Raw genomic sequence first — 19,003 nt, forward strand, 5'->3', positions numbered from 1 at the left:
CCTGCGATTGTAATACCATACAGATCAATATAAAATATGGAACATTGCTACATTTTATTTATTTTAAAAGTGCCTATTAATATCATTGTTTAAGAAATAAACCATGTAGGTAAAACTAATACTGATGAACTAAAGCAGATATCAGCAAGCTGTCTTTAGATGGCACTTGGAAAGCGACTATCTGCTGTCGGAACTACATTTAAGCTAAACATTTTTATGTGGCCATCACCGTTAACAATCACTGAGTAATATTAATCAACACCATGAAGTTAATACACCATATTCTTTGATTCTATAGTGTAGTGAGTATGTGCAGTTATGTTTAGTTAACTCTCATTATCCTACTATAGTGATTCAGTTGCAAATAGTGTAAGAAATAAAGCTTTACTAGCATCAGACGAAACGCAATGAAGAAAAAATGTAAAATGATGGTTTACAGGATGTTCCTAGTGAAAGTAATTATAAAATTTATCATTAAATCACTATGAACTTACTTACTTATATCACTTTTTATACAAATGTGCTGAGTGTGTGAACTTCTTTTTTTAATTCCATACCACCCTATCGGTTTTAAAGTTGAGAATTTTACGAAATTCATAGTCGCTTGTATCGAACATGACTGTAGTGAAGACAGAACTGGTTTTGGTCACGGGGACAAAGGTACTTGTATGTTGGTCGCGGTAGAGTGAAGACGTTATGGGAATTAGTTTAAACAGATTGGTACAGACGCTTGTGTGAACTGTGGCATTATAAATGCTGGAAATGAATTTGAGTTATGAGCTTAACAAAATTCAGCGACCTTGGTGACAGTTTATGAAGCAGCTTAACAACGAATCTTAATCACGAACTGTAACGTTTATGGACTAAGACCGCTGCGTCTGTGCAAAATACTAGAGGAATACGACCTCTCACCAGGTCGCCGACATACTCGCCGACTATGGTCATCCAGGGAAAGTGCAGAATCATGATTCACCGCTGAACACAATGCGAAGCAATTCATCAGGAGGCTATGACTTCTGTTCACGGCACCTTTCCAAACGCAGCTGTTTGTGTTGAGATGTTAACGGCAGCCTATGCATGGGATGGTAACTTCCTGATTCGGGTACAGCTAGTCTCTGATCAGTGGTACAGAATGACACAAAACCTTGCAGTGAGTACATTACGTGTTCTCAGACTGCAGACGCAGCTATTAGTCGTTTGGTGCAAAACGCAGCGAACCTTACGTTCCCGTGCAATCCAGCATCGGTTCACTGTTACATCCTAATGTCACAGAAGTCTGGATATTATACAGTTCACCCAGCCAGCCAAATGGTAACCTACTATGAGACACCTTTCAAACTGTCAGATGATGCTAACGCTCTCACACACGAGTACGTTGCGACTTCGTGTCCTTCATGCAAAGCACTCAACACCTGACGCCGTTCACTATGCCCCTATGTCCTACCAGCCCTGGTAACAACACCAAACACGAACAACACTAATGCGTTCTGGTAGTCGTTCTACCTGTCGCAGATAACTACACCTCTTAATCATTTATATGCCTGTCTATGGTGTGTACGTGTACGAAGTTACACTGAATCCGACCATATCTTCTGGATGCTTCACTTTTACTGTCAGATAATGCACAGTTTGATAGTTCCGTGAAGTTCATATTCTACAGTGAACAGTATACTGAGTTGACAAAAGTCATGGGATAACAATATGTTCGTATACAGATGGCTGTACTGTCGCGAACACAAGGTGTAAAAGGGGAGTGCATTGGTGGAGTTGTCATTTGTGCTCAGCTGGTTAATGTGAAAAGATGACCGACTTGATTGCGGCGGCACAATGGGAACTGACAGTCTTTGAACTAAGTGTTACCAAATGCACTACTGGCCATTAAAATTGCTACCCCAGGAAGATGACGTGCTACAGACGCGAAGTTTAACCGAGAGGAAGAACATGCTGTGATATGCAAATGATTAGTTTTTCAGAGCATTCACACAAGGTTGGCGCTGGTGGCGACACCTACAACGTGCTGACATCAGGAAAGTTTCCAACCGATTTCTCATACACAAACAGCAGTTGACCGGCGTTGCCTGGTGAAACGTTGTTGTGATGCCTCGTGTAAGGAGGAGAAATGCGTACCATCACGTTTCCGACGTTGATAAAGGTCGGATTGTAGCACATCGCGATTGCGGTTTATCGTATCGTGACATTACTGCTCGCGTTGGTCGATATCCAATGACTGTTGGCAGAATATGGAATCGGTGGGTTCAGAAGGGTAATACGGAACGCCGTGCTGGATCCCAACGTCCATATATCACTAACAGTTGATATGACAGGCATCTTATTCGCATGGCTGTAACGGATCGTGCAGCCACGTCTCGATACCTGAGACAACAGATGGGGACGTTTGCAAGACAACAATCATCTGCGCGAACAGTCGACGACGTTTGCAGCAGCATGGACTATCAGCTCGGAGACCATGGCTGCGGTTACCCTTGACGCTGCATCACAGACAGGAGCGCCTGCAATGGTGTAATCGACGACGAACCTGGGTGCACGAATGGTAAAACGTCATTTTTCGGATGAATCCCGGTTCTGTTTACATCATCATGATAGTCGCAGCCGTGTTTGGCAACATCGCGGTGAACGCACATTGGAAGCGTGTATCCGTCATCGCCATACTGGCGTACCACCCGGCGTGATGGTATGGGGTGCCATGGGTTACACGTCGCGGTCACCTCTTGTTCGCATTGACGGAACTTTGAACAGTGGACATTACATTTCAGATGTGTTACGACCCGTGGCTCTACCCTTCATTCGATCCCTGAGAAACCCTATCTTTCAGCAGGATAATGCACGGCCGCATGTTGCAGGTCCTGTACGGGCCTTTCTGGATATAGAAGATGTTCGACTGCTGCCCTGGCCAGTACATTCTCCAGATCTCTCACCAACTGAAAACGTCCGGGTAATGGTGGCCGAACAACTGGCTGGTCACAATACACCAGTCACTACTCTTGATGAACTGTGGTATCGTGTTGAAGCTGGATGGGCAGCTGTACCTGTACATGCCATCCAAGCTCTGTTTGACTCAATGCCGAGGCGTATCACGGCCGTTATTACAGCCAGAGGTGGTTGTTCTGGATACTGATTTCTCAGGATCTATGCACCCAAGATGTGTGTAAATGTAATCACATGTCAGTTCTTGTATATTGTATTTGTCGAATGAATACCCGTTTATCATCTGCATTTCTTCTTGGTGTAGCAATTGTAATGGCTAGTAGTTTATAGGACATTACCTCTCAGCAAGGATAATTCAGTGGCTGACGGCCTTCACTTAACGACTGAGAACAGCGGCTTTCGCGTAGTGTCAGTGCTAACAGACAAGCAACACTGAAATAACAGCAGAAATCACTGTGAGATGTACGACGGATGTGTCCGTTATGACAGTGCTGCGAAATTTAGCGTTAACGGGTTACGGCAGCAGACGAAGGAGCCGGGTGCCTTTGCCTACAGCACGACATCGCCTGCAGCGCCTGTCCTGGGCTGTGACCACATCGGTTGGACCCTAGACGACTAGAAAACCGCGCTCTGATCAGATGAGCCCCGATTTCAGTTGGTAAGAGCTGATGGTGTGATTCGAGTGTGGCGCAGACTCCACGAAGCCAAGAACCCAAGTTGTCAAACAAATAGTTCAAATGGTTCTGAGCACTATGGGACTTAACATCTGAGGTCATCAGTCCCCTAGACTTAGATCTACTGAAACCTAACTAACCTAAGGACATCACACACATCCATGCTCGAGGCAGGATTCGAACCTGCGACCGTCGCAGCAGCGCGGTTCCAGACTGACGTGCCTAGAACCGCTTGGCCACATTGGCCGGCAAGTTGTCAACAAAGCACATTGTAAGCTGCTGGTGACTCCATAATAGAGTGGGCTGTGTTTACATGGAATGGCCAACTGAAACGATCACTGACTGGAAATCGTAATGTTCAGCTACTTGGAGATCATTTGCAACCATTCATGGACCTCACGTTTTCAAACAAGCATGGTATTTTTGTGGATGACAATGCGCAATGTCAGAGGGTCACAATTGTTTGAAGAACATTTGGGGGAAAGATTGGCCACCCAGATTGCCCGACACGGGACATAATCGACAAGTCACTTCGTGCACAAAATCCTGCACCGGCAACAATTTCGCTATTATGGACGGGTACAGAGGCAGCTTGGCTCAATATTTTTGCAGAGGGGTTCCAACGACTTGTTGCGTTCGTGCCTCGTCGAGTTGCTGCACTACGCCAGGTAAAAAGAGATCCGACACGATACTAGGAGGAATCCCAAGAACTTTGTCATCTCAGTGCATGTACTATATGGACTGGAAGATTTTTCTATCCATTTTCGACCGTATTAAGACGAGTTGACAGACGGGAAAAGACCTATAAAACTCAATGGTGCATTCAAATTAGTTGCAAGCAAAAAAAATGGTTCAAATGGCTCTGAGCACTAAGGGACTTAACATCTGTGTTCATCAGTCCCCTAGAACTTAGAACTACTTAAACCTAACTAACCTAAGGACATCACAAACATCCATGCCCGAGGCAGGATTAGTTGCAAGCAAAAGTTTAGTTAAAGAATGGGTGGAAGGTAACTGTAATGGTTTGCATCCGCTGTTTGTAGACGATGTAGACAGATGTAGGGTTTACACTGGTGCTGCCTGTTTGCAGGGTGATAACGATGCTGCCTGGCCCGGACTTGGAGGGCCGGTTGGCGACGGTGGTGCGCGCCGGCAGGATGACACCGAACCGCGCTGGCGCCGAGCGCAGCTTCAAACTGAACTTCATGTCCATCGAGGTGATGATGCTGGACGAGGACGCGGGCGTCATCGCGGGCCAGGTGGCCATCATCGACCTCAAGGACGTCACCCTGGGCCACGCCACGCCGCTGACGCCGTGGTTCGTCAAGAGAGTCATGACGTGCAGTCAGGTAAGCTCGTCGTATACTGTGAGCAGCTTCCTGTTTTCGCGGTCTATTGACTGGTCCATCAGATCTCGGTCGTGCTGATACTGTAAGGAGCCTGTTTAGGTTTTTATGTTGGTAACGCCACGTGCTGTGTGCAGTCTGTGGCTGGTTTGTATTGTTGGAATTTTTGCTATTGTAGTGTTGGGCAGTTGGATGTGAACAGCGCGTAGCGTTGCGCAGTTGGAGGTGAACCGCCAGCAGTGGTGGATGTGGGGAGAGAGATGGCAGAATTTTGAGAGCGGACGATCTGGACATGTGTCTATCAGAAAGAGTAAATTTGTAATATTGGATATCATGGACTGATATATATATTATGACTTTTGAACACTATTAAGGTAAATACATTGTTTATTCTCTATCAAAATCTTTCATTTCCTAACTATGCCTATCAATAGTTAGTGCCTTCAGTAGTTAGAATCCTTTCATTTAGCTGGCAGTATTGGCGCTCGCTGTATTGCGGTAGTTCGAGTAAGGAAGATTTTTGTGAGGTAAGTGATTCATGAAAGGTATAGGTTATTGTTAGTCAGAGCCATTCTTTTGTAGGGATTATTGAAAGTCAGATTGCATTGCGCTAAAAATATTATGTGTCAGTTAGTGTTGATCAGAGTAAGTAAAGAGTGAAATGTCTGAGTACATTCAGTCCTGCTCAGTTGTTTGAAAATCAAATAACGTAAGAGGTTTACCAGCACTGTCATTTATAAATTTTTCTAAGGGGAGGTTCCGATACAGAAACTCTATTTATGTAGCTCAAATTTAGGCCGTACATCTTTCTGCCATCTGCAGAGTGAGCCAACAGCCTGAAGCTACATTGCGGCTCCTATTGATGCATCCACATCCCAGTATAGATTAAGTGTTTAACAGCAGATTTAACTCATGCAAAGTTCTTTGCTGCCGAACAACGTCCCTGGTCCTTCTGTATCTGTTGCCACATGGGCACTTCGCTTCTTTTATGAGACAGAACTGTTGATAATCCGGGCGATCAACCAATCTCTTATGTTTACTTTGTTCTTTGTAGACTTCATCTTTCAATCATGCCTGTAGGCAAAAAGCCAAAAACGTAAAGTCGGAGTACCTTGGTTACAAGGGATCGTGAACATTTCTGCCAATTCACTTTCCAGGGAATATCAGCTGCAGATGATGTGTCACTTGACGAATAGAATGTGCAGGACTCCGTCAAATACAAAGGTCATACCCACACTCGTAGCCAAAGGAACATCTTCTAATAACGCTGGAAGCTCATTTTCAGGACTGACTGGACATGTTGTGTTGCCATAATGGCGTACAGGGACCCGCTATCTGGGATGGTTAAAAGGGGAAATGTACAAACATAAAGCATACACAATAGTCGACCTGATCGTTCGGATTACTACTAGCGCCGCCCCCCTTAAAGAGTATCAAGGTGATCACAGAAGTGCTACACACTAGAGATGGGCAGAGCCGTTCATCCTTGGGAACTAGTTCACTGGTGATCGCTCTTTTTTGGGAAACGTTCATTTTTACTCGTTCACCGTTCATTGTGCTTGGTATATGGCTCTTATGCAAAATTGAAAATTAGTAGCATAGGTGACTGAAGATGGAAGGCGCCAAGAGGGGGCACTTGCCTCCCCCCTGGAGTACAGAGCCATTATTCATAACACAATTCTCACACACTTGTAATTTTCATGATTTTGCCAAACATCTCGATTAGCCAACTGCAGCGTTATGTCTGATCGCAGTGAAATTATGTAAGCTGGCGTACGAAAACCCGGCCCCGAGTACAGTATGCTCGCCAATTACGCACTATTTGTTTTCCGCTACGAGCAGAATAGATAAACATGTAATAATTAGGCAGTTAAGAAATAACAAATAAGCTAATGAAAACACCTTCGAAACAATAGATGACGATTGGTAAGCGACAATGAGCAGTCTAGTACTCGGGGCGATTTTTCGTGCACCGTCCTGTACCACTGAAATAATATTGGAGTAGTTATCATATCCTCCTTACAAAATGTAACACCATACACTCTATTACGAAGCGCGGGCATCATTCGGTTGCTCGTATGTTGGTCTGCCTTCCATAACCATGAACATGCTCTTTTACCTTGGATCAAAAAAAGACGGAAAATGGCCACTCGTGTGTGCCTTAGCAACATCCTTTGCATGTATAATAACAAAAAATCTATCCTTTTTATAAGTATTTCTTCTGCTGTTTATCGAAATAGTGAAGTAAGCTGATACGCCGTTTTGTTACCTGAAAAGATGTATGTATTACATACTACGTAATTTTATGTAATTATAAAATACATTTTAATTACCAGTCGTGAACGCTGAATAGCATACGAAAAGAACCAGAAGTTCAGAGTTCAAAAAAGGGTTGTAACAGATCTAGAATGGGCGTGCGAAGCGAACGAAACGAACAACTCGATACTGAACTATGAGCAGTCGGCAGTGGAACTGCAACGAGTGGCCACGCGAAGGAGGACGAGTCCGACCGAGCGAGGCCGAGACAGACGGGAACGGGACCGAGGCTGGAACGAGACCGGCCGACGTGCCGTTCGGGAACGAGACCGACCGTTTCCCGTTCCAGGAAACTATAAGTAGAAAGCCACGACCGAAGTGGACTATGAAAGACCGTTCCTTAGAATTCGTTCCTCGCTCGTTCCGTTCATCTTGGTGAACCGTTCCTTTGGACCCGTTAGATCACGAACGACTCATCTCTACTACACACTGTGTTTTCAAGAGCATTCGAAAAAATGGTTCAAATGACTCTAAGCACTATGGGACTTAACATCTGAGGTCATCAGTCCCCTGGACTTAGAACTACTTAAACCTAACTAACATAAGGATATCACACACAGCCATACCCGAGGCAGGATTCGAACCTGCGATCGTAGCAGCAGCGAGTTCCCGACTGAAGCGCTTAAAACAGCTCGGCCACAGCGGCCGGCTAAGAGCATTCGAAAGTGCAATAAAATCAGAGATGGATTTTATGAAAATAAACTATGAACTTTCGTGGTTAGCCTTATACTTAACCCCTCTGTGTGTATTTGTTTGAGCTATATCTCTGTAAATACTAGAAATCAGACATAGTTATACGAAACCTTTCATTCGACATAGTCGAAGCAGCACGTCCTAAAACATTTACTATTTCGCTTTGAAATCCCTGTATTGTTAAACACGTCCAGAGACATCTCCACAAATGAACCCAATTGCGCACTGTAAGCGAGGTGAAATTCAGTCCTAAAAAACGCCCAACAGTTTCGTTCAACACCAAATCCGCGATCTCAGAATTGGTGGAACGGACTTACTATAGACTACAGTCTTGCATATCGCAAATAACCAGTGCGGTCAACAAGGGTTGCGGCCTATTTAATATCTGTACCCGCTCTGTAAGACTAACGTCATATCAAACGACACAAATTTGTCAGTCTTGGGCAACATCTTATTTTCAGCCACCTCCTATGGTTCGAAGGTGTGGTCAATGGCTCCGACACTTAACTGAAACGTCCGCAAGGCCTTCGAAACAAGATATTTCACGATAAAAGAAATTCTCCCGGTTTTACACTCAACTTAGGTAACACTAAGGGCAACCATCAATCAACAAAATGAGTTAATGAAAATTCATTACAGTATATATGAAAACAAATTTTTCGTTCCGTAACCTCATAAATTTAGTACACCAACAGCCCCTAAATTCAATTCATAAAAAAACCAGAGGTGATTCTTACATGATACTTTAAGAACTCATATGACACATACTTGCAGAGAAGAGCCAGACATATTCATCGCAATGTTTACGCTATGGCGGGAGCGATGGCGCCACCAGCGCAGATGTTGACACCACCTGCGACAGCATGACGTAATTAACGACCAATCAGAATCCGTTTTTGCGCTGTATGAGGCAACCACAGCATTAGTTCTAACAGTGATTTGCTCTTGACGAAGACGATAGAGGTAATCGTCGAAAGCTCGAGGTTTCACCCTGAATTGACGCGACAAGTCCGAGAATGTTTTATGCAACAGCGCCATCCCCAAAGACGTCGTTCTCATACACACAAAAAGTAACGTAATTCGCAGATCGTTGCGCCAGATTTTTTGTGATCAAGTGCAGTAACATGGGAGAGTGCCCTGTGGAGCTATTTAAGGGACATGTCTCCTCGTGTATCTTTAATCTGTAGTTTCAGTCGGAAGATGGCCCCGAGATATAGGCTCGAGGTATTTGTTGAAGAAGTTGACTTCCTACAGCTGCAAGTCTTAAGTTTGACGGAACAGCTTACAGTAATTTTGTGATTCTTCTAAGACGGTAAGACCACCCATGCTCATCTACATTTCTGAGTCACAGGTAACTGAAAGAAATGTGTAGTGAGACGAACAGAAATGGCACTCTTATTCATAGACGATAATTTCCCTGAATTTACCGCTGATTATTATGGCCCTCTGGACGTTAAAATCGCGGGTGATGGTTCTTGATAGGGTGTGTGATCGCCACGAGCGGCAGTGCATGCTCTTAACGTGCCTCCATGCTGGGCACAAGGTTGCTAAGGACTTCTTAATAGTAGAGTGTCTGCTCTTCTACAAGCGAGGTTAATAACCCTGGATGGTCGTCGATGCATCGAACGTGCTGCAGTTCATCTGCCCAGCGCAATATAATTTACGAAGAGGACGAGTGTATCAGCACCATTTGATTGTAAGCATCTTTTTGACCTTGGTAAAACTGTCTTCGAAATCGGTTGTGTGGTAAACAGCGCGACGTCTCCGTCAGGAAACATACGGGATGTGTTGAGTTTTTTACCTTAGGGTAAGAAGAGGCTAGATACAAGGCTATAGTTAGTTCATTTGCATCTAGTGGCTGTTCCTAAAAGGACTGAGGACATCCTGTAAAATTTCTTTACTGGTTGATAGCATGTATTCTTTTGATCTTACATGCTGCTCTCGTCTACAAAATGGCAGTAACTTTACAATTAATCATAATGGTAGTCCGTAGTTAAACGTACAAAACATAGTCCTACAACTGCAAATTACTTCCACGAAGCTAATGCTGAGCAATAATGTTGTGCTAATAGTTCACTGCTGAGAATCGATATAATCTGTTCTTTCTCATTTACTGAGTTATTTGTTTTGTCTTTCAGGAAGGCTACCCACTGCGGCTGAAGGGCATCCATTATGTACACGCGCCACCCTCTTACGAGACTGTGATGAACCTCTTCCAGGCCGTCATGAAGGACAAGCTCAAGAAGAGGGTGGGTACCGCACGTCTGTCAGGCGGCAGAATGAGTTTCTCCCCCTGACATGGTCCGCTACACTCGTCTGCTTTCTGTACTGTATACAAGTGATTCTTCTATCTTTACACAAAACTCACATCCAAGCAAAAGCGTTTTATGTGTTTGTGTGTCTTTGAAAGTGAGAAAAAGAGAGAGGGAAAACAGTGAGAGAGATAATGTTTACAGGGATAGCGATCCGAATTGTTAAAAGATAAATCAAAATTGGTGGTGTACATCGAAAGTTACGCATGTACGTTAACAAAAGTGTATTATAAAAAGATGTTGTCATACACTTTTCTTCCATTTTAAGAGTCCATGAAGACATAATGTTGGCAACTACTATAATGGTAGTGACATTAATTACAAGCTATTTTTGAACAGTTAGTGGTGATTTAAGAGACTGAAACAAGGTAAGTTACGTAAGGCTATATATACTTCTGCTAGCACTTCGTTTCAGGATAGTAGCTACCTACAGTTACCAGCATCAACCAGACAGAACAGACATCAAATTTGCCACGTTCCACAGACCATATATACAGAGTGTTTCAAGTCTTTGCATCAAACGGCGAGAGGTGATAGATCACATCATGGGGAATAACTTTAGTTAGAGACGGAATGTTCACTGACTCTTCCCCGTAACGCTAGGCATCCTCCTGTATTGGTTATGCCCCTGAGAGGAGTCAGAGCAAAGGCACTCAGCTGTGTTGGTATGCCTTCTGTGCTGCCTATAATCCAGTCACCTGCTCCGTTTGAAAGATGGTAGGCCCAGGAATATTAAATTTCCTGATTGGCTTCTAAAACATCTTTTCCACTTATAAACAGACGCAAACCAATCGGATTATTGTAAATTTTTTTGTGTATTTACCTTATGAGAAGCTCAGAACTCCAATAATGACACTCCCCAACAATTTGACGGAACACTCAAAAATTCTCGTAAACTCGACTGAAGTTTTCTAAGCGTCTTTAAAAACTTAAAGTAAGGTCGACTTTTTCTATGGCCTGTGTGTGTCTGGTAGAATGCTTATCTACCACGTGGCTGCATTTCTGTCAGCCGTAAAATACATCGAGATGCGTAAAATATCAATAGCGCTCGGACTTGCAACCACTGGATCGAGTTTCCATTCTGTCATTATCTTTTTTCTTTTTTTTCTATTAGGTTCACAAACCTACATTACATGAATGTAAAATTCGTCAAATGTGTTCTTATTAATACATATCTAATTTTCATTTTTCATGAAAATGTACACCCACAAAACGCCAGTTTCCATAAAAAGATTTTTAATAAAGATTGTTTCAATTAAAACATTACGGACTGATTTTTTTTATCTTTAAGTATTTCACGATTCGAGTAAATACTCGTGGAACAGGTACCTTGGTCCGCCCAGGAATCGAACCTGGTCCGCCAAACATGGCGGGCGAGCATTGTGCCACACAGCCGTGTGGCCTGTATAGAAATCGAACTTAGTGTAAGGCCTCAAAGACGTTCGGAAAACTTCAGACTCGATTTTCTGGCGAATTTTTAGAGTTACTTCGAACTGCTTTGGCTGATTTATATTTGAGTTAACTTCACGTCCCGTAAATATAAAATATTACGAAAATCCGAAGGCTGTGTTGTCTCCTTCTTAGATATATTCATTCTTAAGGTTTTCTGATTGAAAAGCTCTCCATCAATTCACTGGGGCAGGTAGTTTGCAGCACATGTGGTTAATAGACCCTGTTATTTCGGTGCAATCTCGTCGTCCAGGGCCGCTGTATACTAAAGGAGGCATAACGTCATTGGAAAAAGTCAGCGAACATTTTGTCTCGAACAGAAGTTGTTCCGCATCATTCTAGACAACTAATGCAAAGAATTTTAAACACTCTGTATATTAAGCGATTGTCTGAATTTCGGTTTTTTGTCACTAAGCGAGAATTAAAAAGTTCGGAGATGAAAGAGAAGACACCTGATAACATTACAATATTTTGTAGACACTAGTAAACCGTAACTACGCTGGTGGAAAATTAACTCTGAAAAGACCGCACTTTAACCACATTTTATGTACGCTGTATACTAGCGGAGCACTGACTATGAACAGAATTACTGCGTCAGATGCGTATCGACACAGTTCAACATAAGCGGATTGTATAGCCTTCTATAATTGCACTAGAGTGTTTCAATTGTGCATACTATAGAAGAGGTGTTGACTGCCATCTTAGAGGATGTCGCCCCATGCTACTCCTATCTACAGACGCTAATCGTCAAGAGATGCTTCCAACAATGCAGAAAACAACATGTTATTCATCGTCATATTATACACAAACGATGTTCAGTAGAGAACAGGTCGAGCAAAAGTACTGCCCGTGCGAGTTAACGAACATTAGGGGGAAAGTGTCAGTTGTGTGTTCGAGGACACTGACCCACTTGAAGAAAATCTCCATTATTATTCAGGAGTAACATAGAAATAGGATAGATAACATTCTATGTTTATCCCACACTGTTATTTTCGGCCACACAGTAAACGACAGAGGTTTACAGCCGTTGCACATTATCGCTGCCCACACTGTGATTCTAGAGTTAAGTCCTGCATGTCGATGCCTGGTCAGCAGAGCCCTCACAAACGACCACTACCAACTTCAAGACATAATCTGATGCCTTTACTAAATACACATAGGTGCCTTTCGTCCTACTAGTTGCATCTTCCACTGCAATCCAGGGGAGTGTTGCATAGTAATGAGATGTGAGAAGACGTACGACGAGCGAAACCGCTGGTCGCGGCACAGATTCCAGAGAAAAAAATTCCTCCACTGCCATCGCTCATTGTCTCCCAAACAGTAACTGCTCCCAGGATGTTCTTTTCTGGATACCTCATGCGTATTTCCAAATGCCGGCACAGGAAAGCAACTCTGTAGTGTGTACCACTTCAAGAGAGTAGAGAACCAGGTCTCAATAAATCAGTTACGGACGTAGCTGAAAATGGTACACAAGGCACACAACTAGCTAACTTCTTGCCGTCCACTGTGCTCTGTGCGGCACTTGATGGTGATAAGTTTAAGCATCGTTAAAGTCAGAAAGTAACCAATTTTCAACAGTGGTTCAAATGGCCCTGAGTACTATGCGACTTAACTCCTGAGGTCATCAGTCACCTTGAACTTAGAACTATTTAAACCTAACTAACCTAAGAACATCACACACATCCATGCCCGAGGCAGGATTCGAACCTGCTACCGTAAGGGTCGCTCGGTTCCATACTGTAGCGCCTAGAACCGCACGGCTACTCCGGCCGGCAATTTTCAACAATCTTTTGATTTCTGTGCAATCCTTGCTTGTTTAATGTGTGAAAGTAGGATCTGATGAAGTGACTGTCTGATTAAATCTGTTGTAGTTGCAACAGGTCCTCGACCCGCCAGGTTAGCTGAGAGCGCTAATGCGCTGTTTCCTGAACTCGGGTAGGCGCGCCTTCCCCGATAGAATCCGCCCAGCGGATTAACGACGAGGGCCGGCGTGTCGGTCAGACTGGATTTGGTTTTTAGGCGGTTTTCCACATCCCACTAGGTGAATACCGGGCTTGTTCCCACGTCCCGCCTCAGTTACACGAATCGCAGACATTTGATACACGTTTGCACTATTTCATGATTTACACTAGACGCAGACAGCTGATGTCAACTCATTCCATCCCGGGGGTACGCAGGGTGGCGGCAGGAAGGGCATCCTGTCACCCTTTCAGATTAACGATGCCAAATCCGATTGTAACAACGCCGACCCTGCGAAAACTGCGGAACTAAGGCACAAGCAAAAGAAGAAGAAGAAGTTGCAATATGTCCCCGTGCTAGGTGAAAGGGTTAGGAGTCCTTGAACGCCTTCAACTGCAATAAATACCTTTCCTTTTAACGCCTTCAACCGCACTATGTACCTTTATTTTCCGTTCTGAACATCTTTAGGACTTACGACGCTTCTCAAAAGTGCTCATCGGCAGGACACAGAACCGCGTGATCTACATTTCGAATTTATGTCCACAGGGAATGTTGGAAATGGTAGTAAGTTCGAAACATATTCAATACGGAAACTGAAGGAGATGCGGCAGGCTCTCCAAAGCAACTGTTGCTGGATGCAAAGCGTAGTCATTACATAACATTTAAAATAAGCGATCAGTGAATTCTACAACTACTCATTTCAATCTCTTATCATCAGCGTTACGGCTACTAATGAGAGCCCACTCTCATTTAAGAAATTATTTATGAACTTCGTGAATGCTGTTTCGGCCTTTAGCCATTTTTAAGTGGAATACAGCTTTGTGTGCTTTATGGCTGAGGAAAAAAGAAAAGCCACTTTTATACGCATTTCGAGAATGTAACCGAAAAGTGAGTGAGTTGTTGCTTAATTCCAAATCTGGTTTGCACCAAGAGAATCCATAATGCTTCGGATATTCTCTCTGTATTCGTCGGTAGCCCACAGGATTCGAGACTCTGTGGAATGTAGAAAACAGAAATTATTGGGGGTGCTGTGGAGGTCAGTGACGCCGTATGGTGACTTTCTCAAGGACATACCTCCAACACTCTCTGTACGCATGCCTCTGATCCTGTCGAATCCCTTATATAACTCAAACTATTACGATATTATGAGAGACTACTGCAAAATCGTAAACATTTTATGTGTAATTCCGTCTCCCGCTCTGAAATTCATTAGCTGTTAATCCTACCGTGATTAAAACAGATTTTGACTGTATATGCTCACCGATACTGCCTTCAGTAGCCTTCACTTCTCTGCTGCCTGTGACCGCTTCGTAGCCTACCTGTCCTTGGGCTGCTGCTTACCTCCGTGATGTCAAACGCTCGTTGACCTTCGTTTTTATATACTTCGTCTTCGTCTATCAATTCGTAAATTTACATTTGGGACTCACAGCACACTGACGCAAAGAGCAGAAACACAACTCACAAAGAAGGGGAGTTATTTGACCAGTTAATGTGATTATGGGTAGTTCTTCCACTCGGTTTTCATATTTATTTTCTTTTAAGTTAGAATCGTACTTCTACCAACGTGTACGAATTACATCTCATACAAATGTGATTTGCGTTTGAATGCATTGGTTTGACGTACAAAAAAATTAAGTACTTTTGCGACAGAACAGTTTTAAATTAGTCCAGTATGTTTATGACGTGTAGGATGAATACGCCCACATTTCTTCATTTTACGCTGTTCGGAACAGGAATAAAACGCATCTTGTCTAGCCAAAGCATTCATTTCTCCTTATTTGTACACCTGCGTAACATCTCTATTATTATTCTAATCCCAGAAGCCTGTAGATTAATTTTCTCACCGTAGGACTAAAGAAAATGCATTGTGTCGTTATCTTTTACCTTATTACATCATTCTTTTAACTTCGTCTCGTTTTCCACGTATCATTTTGTGTACCCCATCTATAATGAGTCGTCGACGACACGACACAGTTAGCTTTTAAAGCAAACTTTGTTGTTTTTGTGTCATTTCAAATCAGCGGAGAAGCCAGTGGCAAGTGATCTATGAGTTTTTTCGGCCACAACAACCTGATCCTTCTCCTGATTGCTGCTCAAATAGTATACATATCACTGTAACCATTCTTCCGTTAGGAACTTAGGACTTTCTATACACTAAGAGCAATGTATTTTATTTCTACCAGACACTTTTCGCCTTTTTTGCTTTAACTCATTATCAGTGGAATTTAGAAAGATGCAGTTTTGTTTTGATTTGTCTTATTTGTAGGTTATAAACCAGTTGACGTCTCGTTTTATGTGTGAATAAGTGAGTCCTTACAGTTCTTCGACTTCCTGATTGGCATCTGCGTTTTCTCTCAGTTGGTCACACGCTGGAGGTCGCACTACAACTTAATTTACGGAACATAAGCACCTTTTATGTTCCGAACCTGAAACATATAAACTTCGTTATGTTTCGTAAATGAAGTTGTGGTGCAACCTCCAGCATATAACCAGATGACAGGAAACGCAGATGCCAACCAAAAAGTCGAAGAACTGTAACTAATCACTTACCTACAAAGGAAACGAGAGTGGACTGTTTCACCAGCTGCGACATAGTCGCGTATATGAACAGTGATCCAATACTATCAAACTGTCAAATGTTTTTTATTCCAGTATTTGATCACAATATCAATTCTTTTGACGATTACCGGTTTCAGTCAGTAATGACCATCCTCAGATCTACAATATAAAAATATATACACCTAGTGAGCAGTGTGTCTCTCAACACAATACAGCATTACGTATCACAGTATACTATTATACAACCAGGGAAATGTACAGATAAAATACGGTAAAACGTACTTTTTCCTACACCATGTCCTAAGGTGATAAGACCGAAATGGCATCGTCAAAACATATAAGTATATTCAGCACAGCATCGTCACATAGATCTAAAATAAGGTGTAGAATAGGCCACATCGTCCACACAGTCGTTTTCACAACTGGCTACTGAAGTACGGTAGCCACCAGAAATATGTTTGCCTAGATCCTGCATAGATTTCGCTACTGTGGGCTTGGATGAAGACATCATTTACGTAATAAACATAATCTGATAAAACACGCCGCGAGGGATTAGCCATCAGTATAGACCAGTTAAGCTTATGTGTATCTATTACTCTGTTTTCGGTGAAGCACAGTGATGAAACTGGTATAAACCCTTTGTGGTGTCACCGCCAGACACCACACTTGAATGCCGGGATGGTTCCTTTCAAAGGGCACGGCCGACTTCCTTCCCCGTCCTTCCCTAATCCGATGAGACCGATGACCTCGCTGTCTGGTCTCCTTCCCCAAACCAACCAACCAACCAACACCACACTTGCTAGGTGGTAGCTTTAAATCGGCCGCGGTCCATTAGTACATGTCGGACCCGCGTGTCGCCACTGTGTGATAGCAGACCGAGCGCTACCACAAGGCCCAGTTGTACGGACGACGTAGCTAGCGATGCACGCTGACGAAGCCTCGCTCATTTGCAGAGCAGATAGTTAGAATAGCCTTCAGCTAAGTCAATGGCTACGACCTAGCAAGGCGCCATTAGTAACATTGCATGTATCTAAAGAGTCTCACTTGTATCGCCACAATCTCCAGATGTACCAAAAGGATGGATTAAAGTTAAGTATTCCAGAAGCTACGTACTTTTCTTTATAGCATTCATTACGTATCCTGTTTCAGACCTCACGCCTTCCTGCTTTAGCTTAGTGCGTGCCTTTCGGCTTCCTCTCATTGTGTCTAGGCTGTCTTGTAAAGACACAACACCCTTTATTTAGTTTCTGTCTTTCTTTCCTTTTCTTTTCACAATAAGACACATTTACGTTAATTATGTGTAAAATCAAGCAGAATAAGCCTATTTTACTTTATTACCTTCTGAAAAAGGAAATTTTACTGATCAGCAATAATGAGTTGCTTCTTTCCGTTTTTCCGCGCACGGAGAACGAAATTTACAGATGCAGTTACATTTCCATAACAATTATGTGACTGCCTTCTCAATGGAATTTACATTTATTTTTATTCAAGCCATGTTGCAAACAAAGGCAACAGAAGGGGCATACTTCGTTTGTCGTTCAGAAGAAGCGTGTTTCCACATCATCAAGTTACATTCATTCTTTAAAGGCGGAGAAGCCAGGCCGAGAACGCAACACTTGGCGAGCGTAAAGGACGGGTTGAAGGGGAGGAAAGAGACCCGAAATAAAAAAAAAAAATCCAACAAAAAGAAAAAACAAAAACAAAAAAAGCGGTCTCAGGCGCTGCAATCGTGGACTGTGAGACTGGTCACGGCGGAGGTTCGAGTCCCCCCTCGGGCATGGGTGTGTGTGTTTGTCCTTAGGATAGTTTAGGTTAAGCAGTGTGTAATCTTAAGGACTGGTGACCTTAGCAGTTAAGTCCCATAGGATTTCACACACATTTCAACATTTTTGAACATAAAAAACATTAGGTAAAATACATGTAGCAGACTTTTAAGTATTGATACCTATTATAGAAACCAATTGTGATACAGTAAAAGACGAATACAATACCCATATACAATTATTAAAACGACATATATAAAGATAATAGGTCTGACACTTTACGGCCTTATCATTTTCGGACACAGTGTAGAAAAAGGTACGTTTTACCGTATTTTATCTGTACATTTGCCTGGTTGTGTGATAGTATACTGTGATACGTAATGCTGTATTGTGTTGGAAGACACACTGCTCACTAGGTGTATATATTTTTATATTGTAGATCTGAGGATGGTCATTACTGACTGAAACCGGTCATCGTCAAAAGAACTGATATTGTGATCAAAGACTGAAATAAAAAACATTTGAGTGAACTGTTTTATAATCTACAAATAACACTTATCAAAATAAAACTGTATCATTCTAGATTCCACTGAAGATGCCTTAAACCTAAAAATGCGAATCGTGTCTGGGAGAAATAAAATATAGTGCAGCAATAAAAGGCTGTTTTTATTTACAAAACAAAAATTCACGGTTAATAGATTCGGTTCAAAATCCACGAAGTTACTCCAATTGAAGCTCTAGCAGACAAGCTTCCCCCCGAAACTACAGATTTCTTTGAATGGATTGACGCAACTCTTGAATGAACTGGAAATAAGGATATTAAATTGTTGATGTAGTCGTCTAGTTGTATTTATTTTGTAAAGTTACACTGAGGTGACGAAGGTCATGGCACAGCGATATGTACATATACAAATGGAGGTAGTGTTGCGCACACAAGGTAAAAAATAGCGGTGTATTGGCGGATCTGTCATTTGTACTCACAGGGT

At 42.7% G+C, this 19,003-nt stretch overlaps 1 protein-coding gene across 2 annotated transcripts in view; it reads left to right on the top strand.

Moving 5' to 3' along the window:
- LOC126418837 (alpha-tocopherol transfer protein-like) overlaps positions 1-19,003 on the top strand; it is a 146,632-nt gene that overhangs the window by 120,104 nt on the left and 7,525 nt on the right. For both annotated transcript variants that reach the window (XM_050085814.1, XM_050085815.1), the window contains exons 4-5: positions 4,711-4,969; positions 10,114-10,224. In XM_050085814.1, the coding sequence (XP_049941771.1) occupies positions 4,711-4,969; positions 10,114-10,224 (370 nt within the window). The remainder of the gene's footprint in view (positions 1-4,710; positions 4,970-10,113; positions 10,225-19,003) is intronic.

This window comes from Schistocerca serialis, chromosome 9, assembly GCF_023864345.2.
Source record: "Schistocerca serialis cubense isolate TAMUIC-IGC-003099 chromosome 9, iqSchSeri2.2, whole genome shotgun sequence".
Classification (NCBI taxonomy): domain Eukaryota; kingdom Metazoa; phylum Arthropoda; class Insecta; order Orthoptera; family Acrididae; genus Schistocerca; species Schistocerca serialis.